The sequence below is a fragment of the Pan troglodytes genome, chromosome 18 (assembly GCF_028858775.2).
Source record: "Pan troglodytes isolate AG18354 chromosome 18, NHGRI_mPanTro3-v2.0_pri, whole genome shotgun sequence".
NCBI lineage: Eukaryota > Metazoa > Chordata > Mammalia > Primates > Hominidae > Pan > Pan troglodytes.
Window position 1 is genome coordinate 5878261 of NC_072416.2, and position 24270 is coordinate 5902530.

The 24270-nt window shown below is 43.7% G+C and overlaps 1 protein-coding gene across 10 annotated transcripts; it reads right to left on the bottom strand.

The window, feature by feature from the left end:
* Positions 1-5991: 5991 nt before the first annotated feature.
* On the bottom strand, positions 5992-19748 carry ZNF200 (zinc finger protein 200). Of its 10 annotated transcripts, none has more exons than XM_054668773.2 (6): positions 19481-19748; positions 18278-19084; positions 17147-17477; positions 16474-16562; positions 16062-16188; positions 5992-8288 (listed from the first exon to the last, which is right to left on the bottom strand). In XM_054668773.2, exons 3-6 carry the CDS (start codon positions 17394-17396, stop codon positions 7570-7572), a joined length of 1185 nt encoding a protein of 394 aa, XP_054524748.1. In that variant the 5' UTR covers positions 17397-17477; positions 18278-19084; positions 19481-19748; the 3' UTR covers positions 5992-7569. The 10 variants fall into 10 exon arrangements, with proteins under 10 accessions (XP_054524748.1, XP_063652585.1, XP_054524749.1 ...); XM_063796515.1 differs by having other exon boundaries at positions 18754-18999; positions 19481-19744; XM_054668774.2 differs by having other exon boundaries at positions 18629-18999; positions 19481-19744.
* Between the last annotated feature and the right edge of the window lie 4522 nt (positions 19749-24270).

Below are 24270 nucleotides of genomic sequence, written 5' to 3' on the forward strand. Positions count from 1 at the left end.
AGCAAGTAACAAGCATTTCAGATGAACCTTGGGCCCTGGCCCGCTTGTAGCCCAGGTGGTGCAGATGTGAAGCAACGCTGAACCGTGGGAACTGGCCAGGAGCACGCTGGTTGGCTGCCTGACTTAGGGGGCGGGGTCAAATGACAAAAAATCATTTTGTTATTCGAAAGCTAGTGTCTACGTATGCATTATGGTACACCATAAATCATAAAGAAGAAAATTAAAGTAACCTGTATCCTTGCAGCTCAAAGGTAATCGCAGTTAGGCACTTGGAATATTGTTTTACAAAAGTTGGCTGCAATCGATGCATATAATTTTGAGTTCTGATTTTCCACTTCTTACTTCCCATGTCAGTGGAGCTCTTAGAAACGTGATTTTTTTTTTTTTTTTTTTTTGAGATGGAATCGCGTTCGGTCACCAGGCTGGAGTGCAGTGGCACGACCTTGACTCACTGCAACCTCTGCCTCCTGGATTCAAGCAATTCTCCTGCCTCAGCCTCCCGAGTAGCTGGGACAACAGACACGCACCGCCACGCCCAGCTACTTTTTGTATTTTTAGTAGAGACGGGGTTTCACCATGTTGGCCAGGACTGTCTCCATCTGCTGACCTCGTGATCCACCTGCATCGGCCTCCCAAAGTGCTGGGATTACAGGCATGAGCCACCACGCTCAGCCCAGAAATGTGATTTTTTTTTTTGTTTGTTTGTTTGAGATGGAGTCTCGCTCTGTTGCCCAGGCTGAAGTGCAGTGGCATGATCTCCGCTCACTGCAAGCTCCGCCTCCGGGTTCACACCATTCTCCTGCCTCAGCCTCCGGAGTAGCTTGGGCTATAGGCACCTGCCACCACACCCAGCTAATTTTTTGTATTTTTAGTAAAGATGGGGTTTCACCGTGTTAGGCAGAATGGTCTCGAACTCCTGACCTTGTGATCCGCCCGTCTCGGCCTCCCAAAGTGCTGGGATTACAGGCATGAGCCACTGCGCCTGACCCCAGAAATTTGATTTTAATGGCTGCATAATATTTCATCACAGGGACATGATATAATTCACCCTTTCCCCAACTCTGAACAATTTCAAGTGTTTCTGTACCATAACAAACACTGCTGCACACTTCCTTGTGTGGGAATCATTGTTTGTGTTTATTATTGCCACAGGTAGCCTGAGTGATCTATTTCTTCAACTTGGAGTAAAAATGTCACCTTTCCTTTGTTATTCATAATTTCTGCCTAACTGTACCCTGCCATTACTAGCAGGGGGACCAGCACCTCTCTGTGGGTGTCAAAAAGCACCCCAGGAGTTCACTCAGAGGAGTCAGTCAGGTGGAGAGAGGGAGAGACTGGGGAGCTAGAAGCATCCACTGGCACGATCCTGTGAGTTACTGGCACACAGTGCAGTCCCTGGCCTTCGATGCCTGGTCAGCTGACAGCCTGTGTGCTGCAACATAGATGCCTGTGACCCATCCCTTTGGGGGCCACACTAGGACCCACCTAAGGTTCAGATCACAGCCATCTGTGTTCAAACTCATGTTATTCTCCATTAAAATCTGACTCTGGGCCGGGTATGGTGGCTCCCACCTGTAATTGCAACACTTTTAAAGTCCAAGGTGGGAGGATCATTTGAGCCCAGGAGTTTGAGACCAGCCTGGGCAATATAGTGAGACTCCATCTCTACAAAAAATTAAAATATTAACTGGGCATGGTGGCTCATACCTGTGGTCCCAGCTACTTGGGAGGCTGAGGTGGGAGGATCACTTGAGCCCAGGAAGTTGAGGCTGCAGTGAGCTGCGATCGTGCCACTGCACTCCAGCCTGGGGAACAAAGCATGATCCTGTCTCCAAAAAAAAAAAAAAAATCTGCCTCCGGATGGACACCCACTCCCTGGCCCTGGGGCTTCTAGTCCCACTGTGTCAAACCAGGTTTCCCCAGGAACACCCAGAGCAGATCCAGGCTTATTCCTTTGAGATTCCCTCTGGGTCCTAGGGATCTTTTTATGTGGAAATGACTTCAATATATTTTTTTCTCATGATATAGCTGTAGCTGTAAAATATAATCCAAATAGATCTATATGAAGATTATAATGTTTGAATTCTGACTGCTTATTTATTTAGTTGATTTGCAAAGTCTAATAATTAACATTTCAATTATTTTCTTTCTATATGTTAATAGCTTTTACCTTTTTTTCTTTACAGAATGATTGCAGTAAGCTTTTACTTTTTTTTTTTTTTTACGTCCTTTTTTTTTTTGCGGGGGGGATGAAGTCTCACTCTGTTACCCAGGCTGGAGTGCAGCGGCACGATCTCAGCTCACTGCAACCTCTGCCTCCTGGGTTCAAGTGATTTTCCTGCCTCAGCCTCTTGAGTGGCTGGGATTACAGACATCCACCACGATGCCTGGCTAATTTTTGTATTTTTAGTAGAGATGGGGTTTCACCATGTTGGCTAGGCTGGTCTTGAACTCCTGACCTCAAGTGATCTGCCTACCTTGGCATCCCAAAGTGCTGGAATTACAGGCGTAAGCCACCATGCCGGGTCAGCTTTACTTTTTGATTTGATCTTTGGTTATGGAGGTGATATGGTTTGGCTGTTTGTCTCCACCAAATCTCATGTTGAATGTGATTCTCAGTGTTGGAGGTGGCGCCTGGCAGGTGGTGTTTAGGTCATGGGGGTGGGTCCCTCATGAATGGCTTGGTTCCCCCGACACAGTAATAAGTTACCATGAGCTCTGATTGTTAGAGCCTGGGAGCTTCCCCTTCTCCCTTTTATTCCCTCTCTCTTCATGTGACACACCTGTTTCCACTTCACCTTCTGCCATGATTGGAGACTTCCTGAGGCCTCACCAGAAGTAGGTGCCCACACCATGCTTCTTGTACAGCCTGCAGAACCATGACCCAAAAAAACTTTTCTTTATAAATTACCCAGAGTCAGGTATTCCTTTATAGCAGCGAAAACAGACTAATACAGAAGGCCTGGAGGCTGGTGAATGTTATCCATTCATTATAAATTATATTAAATACCTTCTAGAAATAGAATGATCTTTGTCCTCTTCAATTCTTGTTTCTGCTTAAAGCATACTTTGGTTAATACTAATATTACTCATTCTGCTTTCTTGTGTTTGCTCATTCTCTCAGACTTTCTGAAACAGTTGACTTGGATGAAGGGCTCCTTCCCTCTGTATCAAGATCTTTCTTTTCAAAGCTTTCAGTATGTGAGAAAAAATTAGGGCAGGCAAGGTGGCTCACGCCTGTAATCCCAGCACTTTGGGAGGCCTAGGCTGGTGGATCACGACATCAGGAGATCGAGACCATCCTGGCTAACACGGTGAAACCCCGTCTCTACTAAAAATACAAAAAAATTATCCAGGCATGGTGGTGGGCGCCTGCAGTCCCAGTTACTTGGGAGGCTGAGGCAGGAGAATCACTTGGACCTGGGAGGCGGAGCTTGCAGTGAGCCAAGAACGCGTCACTGCACTCCAGCCTGACCGACAGAGTGAGACTCCGTCTCAAAAAATAAAATAAACAAACAAATTAATTAATTAATTAATTAGGGAAATTTTTAGCCATTATTTTTCCAAAATTTTTTCCTCTCCTTTCTCTCTTCTTCTGGTACTCCCATTGTGTGTATCTGGTGCACTTAATGATGTCCACATTTCTTTGAAGTTATATTCACTTGTCTTTTTTTTTTTTTTTTTTTGAGATGGAGTCTTGCTCTGTCACCCAGGCTGGATCTCCCCTCACTGCGGGTTCAAGAGATTCTCCTGCCTCAGCCTCCCAAGTAGCTGGGACTACAGGCACTCTCACACTGTCATGCTGGAGTCAACCTCCCATTTACTCTGATTTTTTTTGTAAAGAGATGAGCCCAGTGCTTTGGAAGGCCAAGGCAGGGGGATCACTTGGGCCCAGGAGTTTGAGGCCATCATGGACAACATAGCAAGACCCCGTTTCTAGAAAAATAAAAATAAAAAAATTAGCTGGGTGAGGTGGCATGTCCCTGTAGTCCCAGATACTTGGGAGAGTTAGGCGGAAGGATCTCTTGAGTCTACGAGTTCAGGGCTGTAGTGAGCTATGATCACAGCTCTGTACTCCAGTCTGCGCAACAGAGTGAGACCCTGTTTCTTAAAAATAAAAAAAAAAGATGTGGTCTCAGTAAGTTGCTCAGGCTGGTCTCTAACTCCTGGATTCAAGGAATCCTCCCACCTCAGCTTCCAGAGTAGCTGGGACTACACGCACATGCCACCATGCCGTCTTGATAATGTTTTTTAGATTTTAAAAATAATTGTTTTTTGAGATGGTATCTCACTCTATAGCCCAGGCTAGAGTGCAGTGGCACAATCTCGGCTCACTGCAACTCCGCTTCCCGGGTTCAAGCAATCCTCCTTCCTCAGCCTCCTGAGTAGCTGGGACTACAGATATCTGCCACCGCAACTGGCTACTTTTTGTATTATTAGTAGAGATGGGGTTTCACCATGTTGGCCAGGCTGGCCTTGAACTCCTGACCTCAGGTGATCCGCCTGCCTTGGCCTCCCAAAGAGCTGGGATTACAGGCGTTGAGCCACTGCACTCAACCAAATCTTTTTTTTTTTTTTTTTTTTCGTAGACAGGGTCTCACTATGTTGCCCAGGCTGGTCTTGAACTCCTGGCCTCAAGCCATCCTCCTGATTCGGCTTCCCAAAGTGCTGGGATTACAGGCGTGAGCCACTGCGCCTGGCCTATTTTCTGTAGTTACTACCGGAATTGGATCTTTGGTCTCTTACATTTTCCAACTCTCGCTCTATTGGGAAACTGTTCACTGTTGTTTACTTTTTCAATTTAACTGGTGATCAGGCTCCTTAGGTAAGAGAACTTACTCATCCAACAACTTCCCAGGGGCTCTTGCGTTTGGGGGCGGCCCCTGGTCCTGGTTGGGGCGCTCCTCTCATTCCCACTCAGCCTCACTATTGCGGAAGGAAACCCTGCGGCCCATATCCTGCCCTCTGGGACACTGGGTGCTGATTGACGGCAACCCTGACCGTGGGCACCTCCCCATTCCAGGAGATGGTGTGGGTTGTGGTGGCTTCACCCACCTACACTTAAAAAAACAAAAAGCTACTCAGGAAGCTGAGGCAGGAGGATTGCTTGAGCCTAGGAGGCGGATGTTGCAGTGAGCCAAGATCGCCCCACTCCAGCCTTAGCAACAGAGCCAGTCTCAACTAAAGAAAAAAGTGTCTCAGGTACCGTGCCATGGCTTCATGAGAACTGATTTAACACCCGACTCTGGGCAGGGCTGCCAAAGAGTGAGAGAGTGGAGACTCTCTCTCACCACTCACTTCCTGGCAGCTACTTTTCTGGATGCATGGGCAGGTCCCCTGCACATGAGATGGTGTGGGTTGTGGTGGCTTCACCCACCTACACTTAAACAAAAAGCTACTCAAGAGGTTGAGGCAGGAAGATCGCTTGAGCCTAGCAGGCGGGAGGTTGCAGCGAGCCAAGATCACCCCACTCCAGCCTTATCAACAGAGCCAGTCTCAAAGAAAAAATTAACTGTCTCGGGTACTGTGCCATGGCTGCATGAGGACTAATAAAATACCCGACTCTGGGCAGGGGTACCAAAGAGTGAGTGAGTGTAGACTCTCTCTCACCACTCACTGCCTGGCAGCTACTTTTCTGGGTGCACAGGCAGGTCCACTGCACACGGTAACAGCCTGCCGACTCTGGAAACACAGTTCAGGATCCCAGTCCTAGTGCACTGGTCAGACTTTCAAATAAGCGAATAACGTTGTGGGCAGCCTGCTTTGTTCGCTTTGCTGGCTTTACAGGGTACTTCCTGTTGGCCTGAAATACAAGACAGTTTTTCTGTGGCCTTTCTCTGTTGTGGAGGATTTGTTGTTTTTAAATTACGATTCAGGACTGAACTGTATCATAGAATGTCCTTCTTTCAGAATGCTTTGTGCCAAAACAAGAAACCTCAGAATTACATGTTAATAACAACAAACAAAACAAAAAAGACCAATAGGCAGAAGGCAAGAAACAAAACTATTCTTTGTAGATGGTGTCATTTTACCAAAAGTTGTTAACAGAACTAAACCAAGAAACTATTGAAAATTAACAACATTCAGTGAGGTGACTAGTTATACAAATACATAATTAAAAATAACTTTCCCATGTAAAAGCAATAATCAACTATAAAAATATAATGGAAAAAACTACAATAACAAAATTGTGTAAAACAAGTGAAGAAAATTAGAAAAATTTTCACAGGAATATAATACTCTAATAAACAGAAAGGCAAGTTTCTGGATGGGAAACATACACTATAATTTTTCCCAAATAGCTTATAGGATTTCTTTATTCCAATCAAAACACCAATGTATAACTTTTGGAAACCTAAAGCAAGCAAAACTGAAGAATCCCTAAATCACACCACACGATCAGTCCCGTAAAGGCACCGCTGGCCTTGCTTCTAGGCAGAGGACAGGAAGGTATGGATATCAAGAGGCTGAAGACAATTAATACCCACTACAATGAAGACACCTGGAAACCTGTCTCTTGAGAGGCAATGTGAGCTAACCACTGGAGACGTAATTTCTAATCATACAACACTTTGCCTTGTGAGGTAGTGACCACCCCATTGCCAAAGGTCTGATGATGGCATAGAGGGGACCTAAGCATATGGTAAGGTTATTGATGAGACATAGATCCAAGCCAACTTTTTCCTGCCTCCAGATTGACCCTTCCTCTCTGGGTCTTGGGGTTTCCTTCCTAGCACATGATATCTGGGCTCAACAGAGGGACAAGATTCTGAAGAGCTTTTCTAGTGGTGGGGCTGCATGGCCCTGCCTGCGTAATCCAAACTTCTTTTAGCAAGGGAGAGGCATGAGACGGCTGCTGGAGAGATCAACAGCTGAACAAAATACAATAAGAACAGTAGACACCTGAATTATGTTGTGAAAAGGAATCTGTAAAAGTCAGTTTTATCACAAATTGCAAATATTATTGAAATTGATTGCAAATTTAGATCACACACAAATGAGAGTCTGACATTCAACTGTTTTCCTATATTCCAAAGTAAACAATTCCTTTCAACACTCAAGACTTAAACAGGTATTCTTAGAGGGTTATATGAATTGCTATCAGAAGCTGTTGGCTAACAAGCCAGTAGTTTGGTTCTTTCACCAGAACACAGTTCCAGATAAGCATCTTTGCACTATTTCTCAAGTATGAATCCCCATGTGGGGGGAAAATGGATATACTTTCAATAGACACAAGTCACTCTTTGCCTTGCAAGTAAGCAGACTCCAGATTCATCTTCAAAGTGTTGGGAAAGGGGATCTGTGACCTGTACATTATCATATAACTTCAAAAAGGAAAGCTCCTTAGTCCAAAAAGCCTAGATGCTGAGGTATAGCCCTTGAAATGTTTTCTTCCCTGTGAATTTTCTAGCCATTTGAGGTTTTAGCTAAGATGGGCATTTATCCAATTTTGGCAATAATGAGGTTTTTACACATTTGTATCTTTTTAGGCAGCTTGGGAATTCAGAACTACTTATGAAAGCTCTCAGGTTGAGGCAGCACCATCAGACCCAGAAAGGGTTCCCAGTATTACTTCTGCTTTCGGGTCTTATAGGCTGAGTGGGTTTTCTCATGCCGGGTACAGTTTGACAGCCGACCAAATCTTCTCCCACATTTTTTGCAACCATATGGTCTCTCAGCCTCATGACTCTGCAGATGAAGCACAAACTCCTCATTCTTTGGGAAGGTTTTCCCACATTCTGGACACTTAAATATCTTCTCCCTTATATGGATTCCTTCATGACGACTCCGATGAGAATTCTGACGAAAGTTTTTTCCACACTGAGAACAGGAATAAGGTTTCTCTCCTGTATGAATTCGCTCATGTTTATTGAGGTTTGTTTTATGATTGAAGCTTTTCCCACAGTGATTACAGTCATAGGGTTTTTCTCCAGTGTGGGTCCTCTGGTGGGAAATGAGGTAAGAACTTTCATTAAACTGTTTCCCACACAGTGGACAAGTGTACCATCTCCTTGTCCTCCGATTTCGAGTAAGGGCAATAATACTGATGTCTACATATTTTGAGAGTTCCTCTAGAGGAGTATCATTCTCAATGGTAACTAACAGATTTCTCACTTTCCTTTTTTGTGGAATGGATGTATTTAGTTGTTCCTTTTCCTGGTTATCGGGAGGCTGCTGAGAGACCAAGGAAGAATCCATTTCATCATCATCTGAAGACTTTTCTCTATAATCTTCATTTTCTACAGGTTCCCTCTCAGGATCTTCACCTTCAGGATTACTGCCATTGACTGTTGAAACAAAGAGAGAATTTAACAACTTCTGAGAGATATGACAACACCAGGCAGGAAAAAACAAGTCAGGTTTCTTATGCCACAGCCACCTTGAAAGTCAATCTGAGGAGTGATGGATACTGCCATCGCACTCCTTTTCCATACTTATTGAGGGTGGGATACATAACTGATAAATCTTTCCATCTACCACAATGCAAGCACACTTTAAAGAAATAAAATGAGTGGGATTTCACTGAAAGACTTCAAATGTTTGTTCTCTTCATAGGTGTTAATTACTCAACAAGTTCATATTCACCTTATACTCTGTAGAGCACTCAGCTAAGGACTAGGGATGAAGACTATACATCTATACAGGGAACCACTCATCATCTTGAAGGAGTCTGGTAACTGAATAGTAAGACGAACCGCTTATAGGTTTTCACTATATTAAATATTATCACACTATTATAGCACTAAATAATATCATAATGTCTTACAATGAGAAAATTGAAACAATTCCAATAACCAAAATTAAAGAGGGCACAGCATATTCATACAAAAGTTTATTATTGGCCAGGCGTGGTGGCTCACACCTGTAATCCCAGCACTTTGGGAGGTCAAGGCGAGCAGATCACTCAAGGCTGGGAGTTCAAGACCAGCCTGACCATCATGGAGAAACCCTGTCTCTACTAAAAATACAAAATAAGCTGGGCATGGTGGCACATGCCTGTAATCTCAGCTACTAGGGAGGCTGAGGCAGGAGAATCGCTTGAAACCGGGAGGCAGAGGTTGCAGTGAGCCGAGATCACGCCACTGCACTCCAGCCTGGGCAAGAAGAGCGAAACTGTCTCAAAACAGAAAAAAGTTTATTATTTGGCAATTAAAGAGATTACTACAACTAATGAAGCTTTGGGATTAGAAGTCAGTAGTGTTTCTCTTTGTGTAGGAAAGGAAGTAGTGAGTGGGTACAGGGCACAAAAGGGATTTTTGGGATGCTAAGAAAAGTCCATTTTGGGTGGTGCTTAGTGTGTACATTTTGTGAAAACTTGAGCTATATATTTACAATTGGTAGGCTTTTTCTATATTTCTATTATACTTCAGAAAAAAGTCAGTGTAAGCAGATTATAAAGACTGGGTAACAAAGTGAAAAACAAGCATGCTGTGGATATACTTGTGTGACAAGGGACCCCTCAACTCAGGCCTACTGAGAGTCAAGGGTTCAAATCAACCACCAAGACATGGGGCTGATCCTGAAGCTGGAGTTGGAATCTCTGCTGGATTCAGCAGTTTCACACCAATAGATTTTTTTTTTATTTCACTTTTTTTTTTTTGGCAGAGATAGGGTCTTGCTATGTTGCCCAGGCTGGTTTTGCACTCTTCCCAAAGTGCTAGGGATTACAGGTGAAAGCCCCCACACCCAGCCTTAATTATTATTATTTTTTTTTTTTTGACATGGAGTCTCGCTTTGTCACCCAGGTTGGAGTGCAATGGCACCATCTCAGTTCACTGCAAGCTCCGCCTCCTGGGTTCACTCCATTCTCCTACCTGAACCTCCCCAGTAGCTGGGACTACAGACGTCCACCACCGCGCCCGGCTAATTTTTTGTATTTATAGTAGAGAGAGGGTTTCATGGTGTTAGCCAGGATGGTCTCGATGATCTCCTAACCTCGTGATCCACCTGCCTCGGCCTCCCAAAGTGCTGGGATTACAGGCATGAGCCACTGCGCCCGGCCTAATTATTCTTTTTAATCACTCCCTTAGGATAATGAAATGTCAATTTTTACCATAGCTCTTGACATGAACTACCATTCTGCTTTCAAAAGCAGCTCCACTAATTTCATGTGAATATTAACTTTACCTAATCTTGTTAGCATTAAATTTTAAAATATTTAATAGGTATAAAATGGTTTCTCATTGTAGTTTTACTTTGGATTTTCATTATGCAAAATAATCTACTGGATTAAGGCTTTTATAAATGTATATCTTTGTCAATGATTTCTTGTCTAAATAATTTTTAACTGAACTCTTCCTCTTTAACTACACTTGGACTGCTTCCAACCTTGTGTTTTTACAAACAATACCACAGTGAATAATCTTGTTTGTACATCATTTCGAATGTGTTCTGTTGCTATATGTGTAGGTCAGATTCCCAGAATTGAACTGCTGGAACAAAGGATAAGATGGGTAGTTACAGATGCATTTACCCTTATACAGGGACTGTACCATTTTATATGCCTACCAGCAATATACCTGTTTCTCAACAACCTCACCATCGATGTGTTTTTATTTCTATAAATATGAAATACACAAAATGTTAATTCACTAGAGGCTTAATTTGCACTTCTTTTTGCTCCTGTCACGCAGGCTGGAGAGCAGTGGCGCGATCTCGGCTCACTGCAACCTCCACCTCCTGAGTTCAAGTGATTCTCCTTCCTCAGCCTCCCGAGTAGCTGGGATTATAGGCATGCCCCACCACATCCAGCTAATTTTTGTATTTTTAGTAGAGATGGGGTTTTGCCATGTTGTCCAGGCTGGTCTCAAAACTCCTGACCTCAGGTGATCCACCTGCCTCGGCCTCCCAAAGTGCTGGGATTACAGGCGTGAGCCACCATGCCCCAGCCTTTTGTACAATTTGAATCTGTCAATCTTTTCTTTCAAGGCTTCTGGGCTTTTGAGTCTTAATTACAAAAACCTTCCTATCCCATGGTTATAAAGGAATCACTCATATTTTCTAAATGTGCTTTTTATATTTGTTTTAAACATTTAAAATCTTTGATCCATGTAGACTTTTTCTTGGTATGTAAAGTAAGGTACTAATTTATCAAGTGGCTGTCAGTCGTCCTAACACCTTTAATCAAAGTCCCCCTTTATGGTTAGGCTTTGTGTCCTCACCCAAATCTCATCTTAAATTGTAATCCCACATGTCAAGGAGACATCAGGTGAAGGTAACTGAGTCATGGGCGGGGGGGCCTTCCCCCATGCTATTCTCATGATAGTGAGTTCTCATGAGATCTGATGGTTTTATAAGTGGCTCTTCCCCCTTTACTTGTACTTCTCCCTCCTGCTGCCTTGTGAAGAAGATGCCTTGCTTCCCCTTGCCTTTGCCATGATTTTAAGTTTCTGGAGGCCTCCCCAGCCATGCTGAACTGTGAGTCAATTAAACCTGTTTCCTTTATAAATTACCAAGTCTCGGACAATTCTTTATAGCAGTGTGAAAATGGACTAATATACCAACTTTATCACACACTAAACTCCCATGTGTATTTGAGGCTATTTCGGGACTTTCTGAGATCACAGTCTTGTTCCAAGGGAAAAATGCTATTGGTATTGTTGAAAAAAAACACGACATCAAATTAATAAATCAACAAGAGGAGAAATGATCTTTTTATGATATTGTCTCCCTAGCCAAAAACATACTATTTTTTTTTTTTGCTTTTGTTGAAATCTACTCTTGTCCTTTAGCCTTGTTTTAAAGTTTCCTCATAAATTTGCACATTTCTTGAGTTTATTCCTAAGTATTTAAACTTTCATGTTTCTATTCTAATGGGGCCTTCCACTGTATCTTCTAAATGACCCCGTTTATATATGTGAAAGCCAATGATTTCTGTTTATTAACTTTATTTCCCACTACCTTAGTGAATGGTCTCATTTTTTCCCATGAGTAGTTAAGACAAATAAATGTTCTTATTTTTAAGTTTTCTGATTACTCTGTTCTACCTATAAGGAAGTATCTGTTAACTACTATTTTGTTAAATGTTCTTATAAAGGAGAGGCTTCAATTTTGTCAAGTATCTTTTCAGTAACTATACAAGTAAACAAACGATTTTTCTCCTTTATATATAAGAAATATTAATAGATTTGTATTATTTCTATTTTTTTTTGAGATGGAGTCTTGCTCTAGCCCCCAGGCTGGAGTACAATGATGTGATCTCAGCTCATTGCAACCTCTGCCTCCCGGGTTCAAGTGATTCTCCTACCTCAGCCTCCAGAGTAACTGGGATTACAAGCACATGCCACCACACCCAGCTAACTTTTGTATATATTTTTTTTAGTAGAGAGGGGGTTTTGCTATGTTGGACAGGCTGGTCTCAAACTCCTGACCTCAGGTATCACCCGCCTTTGCCTCCCAAAGTGCTGGGATTACAGGCGTGAACCACTGTGCCCAGCATGGGGACTGGATTTCAACACGAGATTTGGAGGGGACAAATATCCAAACTATATCAGCAACCTTGCGTCAGAGGGGTAAAGACAAATTAAAATTGCATATTTTTTCTAGAAAACATTATACAGACCTTCATATTCATAGGTTCTGCATCTGAGGATTCAACCAACCAAGGATTGAAAACATTTGAGAGAAAAAAAAAGGATGGTTTTGTCTGTACATATTCAGTTTTTTTGTCATTCCCTAAACAATTTAGTATAACAACTATTTATGTAGCATTTACTTTGTATTAGGTATTATAATTAATCTAGAAATAAAATATATGGTAGGATATGTGTGGAGTATATGTAAATGCTACACCATTTTATATAATGAATTTGAGCATCCGTGGATTTTGGTATCTGAGTGGGGGTCCTGGAACCAATCCCCCATGAATACCAAGGACAAGTGTATATCAGAATTTATGGTATAACCTAAAGTGATGCTCATAAGAGAGCTCATGGCTGTAAAAACATGTATTAATTTAGAAAAATGAGAATAATAAAGCCTCTGATTCAAAGTTAGAAAAACAATAGGATAAGTTTAAAAGAATGAAGGTATTAATAAATACCAATTAGAAAGTAATGAGTTAAAAATAGAAAAAAACTAGTAAGATTTAAGCAAAAATAAACCAATTTCCATAGAGAAAATTGAAATTATCAAAAAAGACTAGCCACCTACCCAAGAAAAGCATCAGCCTCACACAGTTCCACAGAAAATTCTTCTCAACTTTTAAAAATTAAATAATTCAAACGCTAGGAAAATTTCCAGAGTATAGAAAAAGAAGGTTGGGAGGCCAAGGCGGGCAGATCACAAGGTCAGGAGATTGAGACCATCCTGGCTAACATGGTGAAACCCCGTCTCTACTAAAAATACAAAAAATTAGCCGGACAAGGTGGCAGGCACCTGTAGTCCCAGCTACTCGGGAGGCTGAGGCAGGAGAATGGCATGAACCGCAGGGGGCGGAGACTGCAGGAAGCCAAGATCGCACCACTGCACTCCAGCCTAGGCGACAGCGAGACTCCGTCTCAAAAAAAAAAAAAGAAGGAAACTTCCAAATTCAAACAAGAGCGAAACTCTGTCTCAAAAATAAATAAATAAATAAATAAAGACAGAGAAATCTGAGCCCCAGTGATGGAGGTGGGGCCTAGTCGGAGGTGTCTGCATCATGTGGGTAGATCCCTCATGAATGGCTTGATGCCACCTCAAGATAATAAGTGATTTCTCACTCTTAGTTCACTAACAATGTGGCTGTTTAAAAGAGCCTGGCACCTTCCTACTCTCTTTCTTCCTCTCTTGCCATGTGAAGTCTGCTCTCCTTCAACCGTGAGTAGTTTCTTGAAGCCCTCACCAGAAGCAGACGCTGACGCCATGCTTCTTGTACAGCCTACAGAAAACTGTGAGCCAAATAAACCTCTTTTCTTTATAAATTACCCAGCCTCAGGTATTCTTTTATAGCAGCACAAAATATACTAAGACAGTTGCTTAAGAGTTTTAAATTTTCCAGGTGGAAGGAACTTTAATTTACTGATCTTTATTATTAATTTCTAGTTGTACTGCATTGTGACAGATCCTACTTTATTTCTACTCCTTGGAATCTGAGTCTTTCTTTGTTGCCTAGTATTTAGTCAATTTTCTTCAATCTTGAAAAGGTGTATTCTCCTATCACAGCACACAGTAGCTATAATAAGAATTATCTTACTGAAAATCTGTTTAAGTGTTCTACGTTTTTCCTTATTTTTACGTGGTTCACTTGGCCAACACACACATTCTCTGTTTCCCTAGGTTATCAAGGACTGTTCTTTGATTCCTGCCACCACAATGTTCAATCCGTTATAGTTTTTCCTTTGCAAAAATTGGTTAAATGTTACTGTTTCAATTATCATCACCTATAAACTGATGGCTCCCCAATCCCTATATCCTCACATCTGAACTCCAATCCCCAATTTCCAAATATCTGGAGGATAATCTCATTTTATTTCCCATCATGGATTCAGTCTCATCCAAAATCAATTCCACCTTCTTCACTACTCTGCCCCAGGTCCAAATCGTGCCTCAGTCTTGTGATAGCTCATTATACCTATAAAAATTTCACACTGCTTATCGTTTGATGAATGACTTGTCTTATAAACCAAATTGGAAGGTTACAAAAGGCAGGAATACAGCATCTTCGTAACCTGATGAATACAATTCCAGAACCCAATCCTGCCTGAGGAAAAAACTTGTACATTTATGAAATGCTGGTAAATGACTAAGCTTAAGCCACCAGCTTCAGGGTACGGGTGGAGGAAGCGGGGAACAGAGGGTGAGGATTGGGTCTTAGGGGCCCCAAAGTGCATAGTCGAAGTGATCTTGGAGGCAATATATCCACTAACCAGTCACCCAAAATAAATGCCAGCTCTGCCCAAGACTCAGGAAAAACTCAGTGTTAATAAATCTGATCTTTTTATACTTTTCTCTAAAATAAAGAAGATATCACATAGAGCAACCTGTGGGAAATTAACTACACTCATTACATACCAATACTTCTGACGATACGGTATAATTACAGCTAAGAGTTTGACAGTCATAATGGATTTCTGTCACCCCAGGCAACTTCTAAAACCTATTCTCTGTACAACTTCACCCTCAGAAACAAAAAGCCCTGAAGGCAAAGTAGAAAGTGTCCAGCACTCAGTAAAGACATTTGTGTGGGCCTCTGCCTCTAGGGTTGCAACATTTCTAGAGAAAAGGTAAAGCATCTCTAAGCAAATTATAGAGAGGCTGCTGCTTGATCAGTTCATACACAGCACTGGGGGACACTTGTCAACTATTACTGGGAAATGAGGACAAATAAATAATGCCCCATTCACCAACCATATACTGAATTCACTGACAAAATTATGAGAAATGCATCTAGGAGACAGTACAGCCCTGGGCCATTACTGCAAATTCTGATGTCAGATTCCCTGAGTCCGAATCCCTGTTCCACTGCTTACAACTGTGTGAACTTTAGCAAATTCTGTAACCCCTCTCTGCCTCAGTTCTGTCACCTGTAAGGTGGCAGTAATTTCTATACCACTCAGTATTACTCTGAGAAGTACATGAGACAATAAACACATGAAAAGCATTTGGACTAGTGCCTAGCATGTAACAGCATATAAGTGCTCATTAAGTGTTAAACATTACTTTCACCAATAGTGGAATATATTTTCACTTAGGCTAGTAGTCTTCACATCTATTGAACATCAAAAAGGGGAGGGGGATTACAAGAGTTAGTCATGTGTTCAATGAAAACATTCAAATATACCTGTTGAGAACAGAGTTCAGAAAATGGGTTCAGAACAGTTTCTATATCCACAGTTTCCATGTCTGCAGGTTTTCCCTACCTCTCCCCTCACTACCCCCAAGATACAGGGAAAAATGGCCACCCACCCACAGCTGGAGTTCTGTGGCAAGGCTCTGCTACATTGAATAAAACAAAAATAAAATAAAATGTGTGTGCGCACATAGGCTTACCAGGTGTGAATCGTCCCCCAAAGCTAAAGAGATGAAGGACGTGCTTTTCCCAAAGCAAACAACCTGAACACACAAAGGCTGTGATTTCTTACCCAGTAACATCATTTCCCCGACACTGCTGTCATCTTCCTTCTCTGAGGTGAGTTGTTGAGTAGGATCCAAGCTCACACATTCTTCCTGGCAGTGAAATACATTCAAATCCTCAAAGACCACCAGCTCCTGAAAGAGCAAGAGGCCCCTTTCATCTTAGTAACTGAGGTTCACTGACAGCCCTACTGGTAAGAAAAGCTGACACACAAAGATCAAGGGAAGGGATGGCAAGAGGGACCTATAAATCCCACAGAGATGCAGCAAAGACAGGACAGCCAGGCTGAGAAGGGCTCAAGGAAAAAGCAGAAGAAAAACACCCAAGAAGGCCAACTCCTAAGAATGTGTTTTTACACACAGGTTGGCCAAGCACGGAAGGTGATGGATTCAGGCAGTAAATGGGAAAACCAAACCCACCTCAGGGTTAGCTTTCAAATACAGAGACACTGTCTCTTGTTCCCTTTGGACTCCTTTGGGCAGAAGCTTCACCAAGGGACGAGGATGCACTGGGGAAAGAGGAAGGTTTAGTTAGTGAAAAACTCAGTGACTCTAACACAGAGACTCCCCATACCGTGAGGCCAGGCTGTCCTCATTCCTTTGACAGGTAACTCATGGCCTTTTCTGCTCCTGTGAGCCCTTATAGAGTTCAAGCCATAAACTCTAGGGTCTTGAACCTATGGCATCTCCCTGTTATGAAAAGAATGACTTCTCTAAGCACCTTTCAGAATTTCCCATAGAGTATTACTAAAGGAGAGCTTAGGGCAACGTAAAGTGTGAAGATGCCCAGAAAAAGCACAAAATTTCTAAAATTCCACATCAACCTAACTCAATAATTCATCTGATTTATCCTTAAAAGATATTTCCCTCAGAATGTTTGGGTAAAACTGACACTACAGAAAGATGCACACTGTTTATTCTGTGGCCTTACTCACACCCAGCACTTGAGAAGAACTTCCTCTTTCCAACACTAGAATTGACTCCTTTTCCAATATACACCATCCTAACTTGAATTTATAACTAACACAGAAACCTATCTTAGACTCCAGTACCTCCTCCTCCTCTTCTAGTGAAACAAGCATGTGCTTCTCACCTCTGTTCTGAAGGCTTGAGCTCACATCTTTCATAATAACCAAGGTCTCCTTGACTTTCTGACTGGGCTGGACCAGGCTTGGCTTGGGCAAGAAGGTGAGGAAGTGCTCCAGCACTAGCTGGTGGATGGTCTTGGGCCCATTAGTGGCATCTCGAAGTAGGTCTTGGCCCAGCTTGGAGTCTGGCGGAACTCTCAGTATAAAGGACTGCTTTGGCTTTGGGGGCATAGGAACCACTTTTGCAGCCATCATGCCTTGCAACCACACACCACACTCGTTTCGCGGGGCCTCCAGAGCCACCTCTTACTAGAGGAAATCTGCCAGAGAGCCAAGCTGTAGACAGAGAAACCAGGGATTACCCAAAAGACCAGGCACGGCATTACTGCACTCCAATATGTGGCATGGGTGGTGAGGCTACATGAGATCTAAAGAAAACGACAGCTGGGGTAGGGAAATCATAACTGAAACGCAGTATTTGAACAAGATATGCTTAGGAAGATGTGAAAGGAAGATCCTGAGAATGAAAAACAGAGACTGTGTAAACCTCAAGTCCAAAGGGAAGGGAGTAAGGGTGGAGCGGAGAAGGCCAAGGTCCACCCTCCTGAGAAATACAAAGTGTGGCCAGGCACCAGTGAGTGGCTCACATCTGTAATCCCAGCACTTTGGAAGGCCCTGGCGGGTGGATCGCTTAAGTCCAGGAGTTCAAGACCAGCCTGGGCAACACAGCAAGACACCGACTCCATTAAAAAAAAAAAAAAATTAGCTGGGCGTGGCGACACAAGCCTGTGGTCCCAGCTACTGGTGAGCTGGGAGGATTGCTTGTGCCCAGGAGGTCGAGGCTGCAGTGAACTGTGATCGCGCCACTGCACTGCAGTCTGAGCGACAAAGCAAGACCCTGACTCTAAAAAAAGAAAGGAGAAAGGAAAGAAGGAGGAAAGGAATCAGGGAAGAAAAAGAAAATAAAAGGAAAAAGAAAGAAAAGACAGAAAGAAAGACGGTGTGTAAAACCCACCAGGAAGAGGTTAAATCAGGCTTGGAGAAAGAGCAATGGGCTAGAAGACAGGAAATCTGGGGTCAATACCGAGGACATCTGCCTAAAAGCAGGTTGGTCACTGAATCTGGCCATACTGTACCCCTCGAACCGAAGCTCCCTCCGGTGCCCTTTGGGCGGGGAGGCGGTTGGTGACTCTCCCGGGGAGCAGACGCAAGGCCGAGGAGGTGTCCACACACCGCCTGCCGACTCCTCTCCGCCGTCAAAGCTCTGCTGAGAGCGGCAGGCGACATCCCACTAAGGACCGCCGGGCCAGGCTCACTCTGGGGCCTCTTCCGCTGGTCAAGGAACACCTTTACGGTAAAGCTCAGCGTGCGCCCCTGCCTGAGGCGCTCACCAGGCTCCCTACCCGGCCTTGCTCCCTCAGCAACGGACACGCTCCGCTCCCCAGAGGCGGCCTCAGCCTGGTTCCCGCCCTCACGGAGCCCCTCACCTCTCAGGGCCTCTGCAGCCCCTGAGCGTTTGCTGGGGACGGCTCAGAGACTCAGGCTCCGGGAGAGATAGGAAAACTAGGCGCGAGCGGCCGAGCCCTCCCCTCGCCCTTCCGAGTGCCCTCACAGGTCGCCGGCGACTATTCGTTCGCGCCGCCGCCAGTTGAGAACGGCAGGGACGCGGTGCCTTCTGGGAGGTCGGGCGCTCTGCGGCTGTGACGTCACAACCGGTGCCTTGTTTCCGGTGCAGAAGCCTGGTCTCCCCGTTCGGAGCCGGCAGTCTGCGCTTGAGACGTTAAGGCTTGAGACAGGCCAGAGGAGCTCTCAGGGCCGGAGGGAGGCCAGGACGGCTGTAGCCTCTCTGTGGTTCTGCCTGGAAGACGGAAGGCAGGAGGCTGGCTCTAGCCATCCATGACGGGCTGGCACCTCTCCAGCTGCGGCCAGTCTAACCCCAGGGCCTGCTGGGAAATGTAGTTCGAATGCAAACAACCAATGGACGACCGTCAGGCGCGGCGGTTGGAGCGGGGCAGGCCCCCCCACCCCCCACCCCCCCCACCCCCCCCAGCGCCCGCGCTCCCCCCACCCCCCACCCCCACCCCACCACCCCCCACACCCCAACCCCCCACCCCCAAACCCCACCCTCACCCCAAACCCCACCCCCACCCCAACCCCCACCCCGCCACCCCCCCAACCCCCACCCCCACCCCGCCACCCCCCCAACCCCCACCCCCACCCCGCCACCCCCCAACCCCCACCCCCCCAACCCCCACCCCCCCCACCCCCCACCCCGCCACCCCCCCCACCCCCACCCACCCCCACCCCGAGGCTTAAAGGAAGCAAGCTATCTCTCCGACCGGAAGATCAAGACGCCTCTGCGGTTTCCGCCTTTTACTGCGGTTCTCCAGTAAAAGGACTGCGGAGGCGGACGGGGTGTGGCCGTCATGGGACTCCGCCCCCGCTCTGGTGACTCCCATAGGTTACAGATGGGGCACCTACATTGCCCACTCCAGCTTGCTAACTTCTACACTGCTGTCCGCACCGGCCGTCTTGTTTTTAACGACATCTTAATTGCCCTTCTCCTACAGTCTCGGTTTCCTTTCTCAATTTCAGCTTCCTACGGAGGCCGAACAGAGTTTTGTGTTTGTGCCTTGTATCCATACTCGGTTCGTTCCCCAGTGACGCACTGATCAGGGTTGGGACAACTTGTGGGCAGGGATGGCCTTATTTCTCGATGTAATACCAGCCTCCAGAAAGTTGACAAAAGTAAAAATATAAATGAATGCTTCTTCTTAAAGTTAATTAAACCTGACTAATGGCTGACGATGGCTTAAAATATGTTACAAAGAAACGAGTATGAAAACTGTGTGGCACCAAGACATTCTAGAAAAATAAGGAATATCTGCCTTTTCAGATCAAAATTTACTAAAAAGCCTCCGTTAATCAAAGCATTATGGTTTGAATTATGAGGCAAAACAGATAACTGAGATGCCTTGAAGTAAAATATAAACCTGTGTGATAGTATTTTTTAAGAACTTTTTCTTGACTCTGTTAACAAACAAGAAATAGACTGGAAGATAATTGTAAAGATTAGCTACACAAAAGATTATACATTCCTAAGACGAAATGAACCCCTGCCAACTGACAAAAAGCAAAGGCAATGAGGAGCTCTTCCCGAGAGGAGGAAAACTAATTGGTCATTAACATTTAAAAAGATGCTTAACCACACTACTACTCAAGATTATCACTTTTAAAGGGAACCACATTTTTCACCTATCAAACAATGAAGGTGGAGAAATAGGCACTCCTTTCGCTGGTAGTGTGGTGTGTGAAGTCATCTTGTAATATATATTAAAATTAAAAGTACACGTATGTACCCTTTGACCTTCACAATCTCATCTGTGAATCTGATGTCTACAAATTTCTTGTAGAATTCTTTGTAGTGACAAAAACTAGAAATGACATGCATGTTCACACGTAAGGAAAGGAGTAAATTGGTGTATTCATACTCTGGAAATTACCCAGCTATGAAAAAGAATGGATTGGAACTATATGTACACCTGGAGGGATGGCCATAAAATATTACATGAAAAAGTTTCAGAGCTACATATATTATGCATAATTATATTTTTGGAACAAACAAAACACCTTGTGTATGTTTGTGTTGAGGGATACACAATAGACTATTAAAATGGTTACTCATGGGATGGCCAGGCGCAGTGGCTCATGCCTGTAATCCCAGCACTTTGGGAAGCCAGAGGTGGGCTGATCACTGGAGGTTAGGAGTTCAAGACCAGCCTGGCCAACATGGGGAAACCCCATCTGTACTAAAAATACAAAAATTAGCCGGGCGTGGTGGCGGGTGCCTGTAATCTCATCTACTTGGGAGGAGGCTGAAGCACAAGAATTGCTTGAACCCAGGAGGTGGGGGTGGATGTTACAGTGAGCCAAGATCGCACCACTGCACTCCAGCCTGAGTGACAGGCACACCAGCCTGGGTGACAGAGTAGTAAGACTCTGTCTCTAAATAAATACGTAAAATAAAAATAAAATGGTTACTCATAGGGAGGGAGTGGAAATAGAGAAAAGGGGGAGATTACACTTTTTTTATTGTGTCACTTCATTTAATGAGCACATGTCAATTTGGTAACTAAAAATAATAAAACCTTAAAAAAAATAGAACAATAGGCCGGGCATGGTGGCTCATCCCAGCACTTTTGGAGGCTGAGGTGGGCAGATCATCTGAGGTCAGGAGTTCGAGAGCAGCCTAACATAGTGAAACCCGTCTCTACTAAAAAATACAAAATTAGCCGGGCGTGGTGATGCATGCCTATAATCCCAGCTACTCAGGAGGCTGAGACAGGAGAATCATTTGAACCTGGGAGGCAGAGGTTGCAGTGAGCTGAGATCATGCCACTGCACTCCAGCCTGGGTAACAGAGCAAGATTCCATCTTGTGGGGGCGGGAAAAAAAAGAAAAAAGAACGATAAAGATTTTTTAAAACAATTTGATGGAAAAAAAAAGAACGAAAAAGATTTTTTAAAACAATTTGATGGAATCCTGTTTTTAGAATCTAATCCGTAAAATAAATGACATAAATGGATTTGAAATGATACCATAAATTAAGGGTGTAAACATAATATGTATCTCTATAAATGCCTCTTAACATGAAAAGATGGCTATTGTCACATACAATTAAAGAAATGAAATTTAAAATAATAATTACAAAAACAATATTCAGTATTCTAAAAGCAAATTAATACAATTATTTAAGAGGGCAATATGGCACTTCCTATTTTAAGAAGTAAACTGTTCATAAACTTTGTAATGGTCATTTCTCAACTCATTTTAAAGAAAAACTCACGCCTGTAATCCCAGCACTTTGGGAGGCCGAGGCGGGCGGATCATGAGGTCAGAAGATCAAGACTATCCTGGCCAACATGGTGAAAACCCGTCTCTACTAAAAATACAAAAATTAGCTGGGTGTAGAGGTACACGCCTGTAATCCCAGCTACTTGGGAGGCTGAGGCAGGAGAATAGCTTGAACCAGGGAGTTGGAGGTTGCAGTGAGCCAAGATTGTGCCACTGCACTCCAGCTTGGGTGACAGAAGGAGACTCCATCTCCAAAAAAAAGGTTACATCATGATATGTTTATACAGTGGAAGCCAACGGAACCATTGAAAAGAGATAATTTAAGTGAAAAGGCAAGTTATAAAGCAGTATGTATAATAAGTCGTTCTAAAAATAAAATATTAGGCTTTTTTTTTTTTTGAGATGGAGTCTTGCTCTGTTGCCCAGGCTGGAGTGCAGTGGCATGGTCTCAGCTCACTGCAACCTCCATCTCCCAGGTTCAAGCAATTCTTCTGCCTCAGCCTCCTGAGTAGCTGGGACTACAGGAGCCCGCCACCACACCCAGCTAATTTTTGTATTTTTAGTAGAGACGGGGGTTTCACCATGTTGGCGAGGATGGTCTCAATCTCTCGACCTCGTGATCTGCCCGCCTCGGCCTCCCAAAGTGTTGGGATTACAGGTGTGAGCCACCGCCCCCAGCCTAGGCTTTTTTTTTTTTTTTTTTAAACTGGAGAAATATACAACAACAAGAGTTAACGGTTGCTTTCTAGAAATGTTGGCCGGGGGGAGGGAAAGAGAGTTAATATTGGTTGTCTCTAAGGAGTAGGATTAGAAGGAATTTGTCACTTTTTATGTTTTATAAATCCATACATTTTCAAATAACGAGTGTTCCTTTTGTAGTTGAAAAAAACAACTATTTGAAAGGTGAGTTAATTTAGTATCTGATCATCTAGGAGTAAAACTAAGTGAAGAAAGAATTTCCTATTTAAAAGATCTTGAATGCAAATCAAAACTATAATGAGATACCACTTCACACACACTAGAATTACTATAATAAAAAATACCATAAAAATGTTATTGGTGAGGATGTGGAGAAAATGAAACCCTCCTATATTGCTGGTGGTCCAGCTACTTTGGAAAGGACCTAAAATGGTCCAGCTACTTTGGAAAACAGTTTGGCCGTTTCTTTTTTTTTTTTTTTTGAGATGGAGTCTCGCTCTGTCACCCAGGCTGGAGTGCAGTGGCACCATCTCGGCTCACTGCAAGCTCCGCCTCCTGGATTCACGCCATTCTCCTGCCTCAGCCTCCTCAGTAGCTGGAACTACAGGCGCCCACCACCACGGCCGGCTAATTTTTTTGTATTCTTAGTAGAAACGGGGTTTCACCGTGTTAGCCAGGATGGTCTCGATCTCCTGACCTTGTGATCCGCCTGCCTCAGCCTCCCAAAGTGCTGGGATTACAGGCGTGAGCCACCGCACCCGGGCAGCAGTTTCTTAACATAGTTACCATGTGAACAAGCAGTTCAATTTCAAGGTATAAACTCAAGAGAAATGGAAATGTGTGTTCACACAATAACGTGTTCACACTAGCCTAAAAGTGGAAACAACCCAATGTCCCCTAAGTGATCAGTGGATGAACAAGAAGTGATATATACATGTAATCATATAATAGATTATTCAGTGATAAAACAGGATGAAAGTACTGACACATGCTACAACGTGGATGGACCATGAAAACATACTAAGCAAAAGAATCAGTCACAAAAAACTCACATATTGTATGATTCCACTTAACATCATATGTCCAGAATAGGCAAATCCATAGAGACAGAAAGTAGCTTAGTGGTTTACATGCTCTGGGGAATGGGGGAGAATGGGGAGTGACTGCTAATACATATGATAAAATGTTCTGGTATTAGTGGTGATATTTATACACACAATGCATATACTAAGAAACACTGAATTTTCCACTTTAAAAGGATGCATTGTATGGTATGGATTTAGAGCTCCATGAAATAACCACTAGGCAGAGAAATTTCATCAGACAGATTCAAATGTGTACTACCTAAAACATTTATGTTTTTGTTTTCCTTTTTTAATTTTTTTATTTTTTGAGACAGGGTCTTGTTCTGTTGCCGAGGTTGGAGTGCAGTGGCACAATCTCGGCTTACTGCAGCCTCTGCCTCAAAGGCTCAAGCAATTCTCCTGCCTCAGCTTCCGGAGCAGCTGGGACTACAGGTGCTCACCACCATGCCTGGCTAATTTTTGTATTTTTTGGTAGAGATGAGGTTTTGCCA

What these genes read in the sequence shown, in the direction of transcription:
- ZNF200 (XM_054668773.2), bottom strand. Translation starts at nt 17,396, where the DNA reads ATGATGGCTGCAAAAGTGGTTCCTATGCCCCCAAAGCCAAAGCAGTCC. An exon ending in ATTTGAAAGCTAACCCTGAG is followed by an intron (nt 16,189 to 16,473) that starts GTGGGTTTGGTT and finishes TTGCTCTTTCAG; the next exon opens with GAGCTGGTGGTCTTTGAGGA. An exon ending in CGGGGAAATGATGTTACTGG is followed by an intron (nt 8,289 to 16,061) that starts GTAAGAAATCAC and finishes TTGTTTCAACAG; the next exon opens with TCAATGGCAGTAATCCTGAA.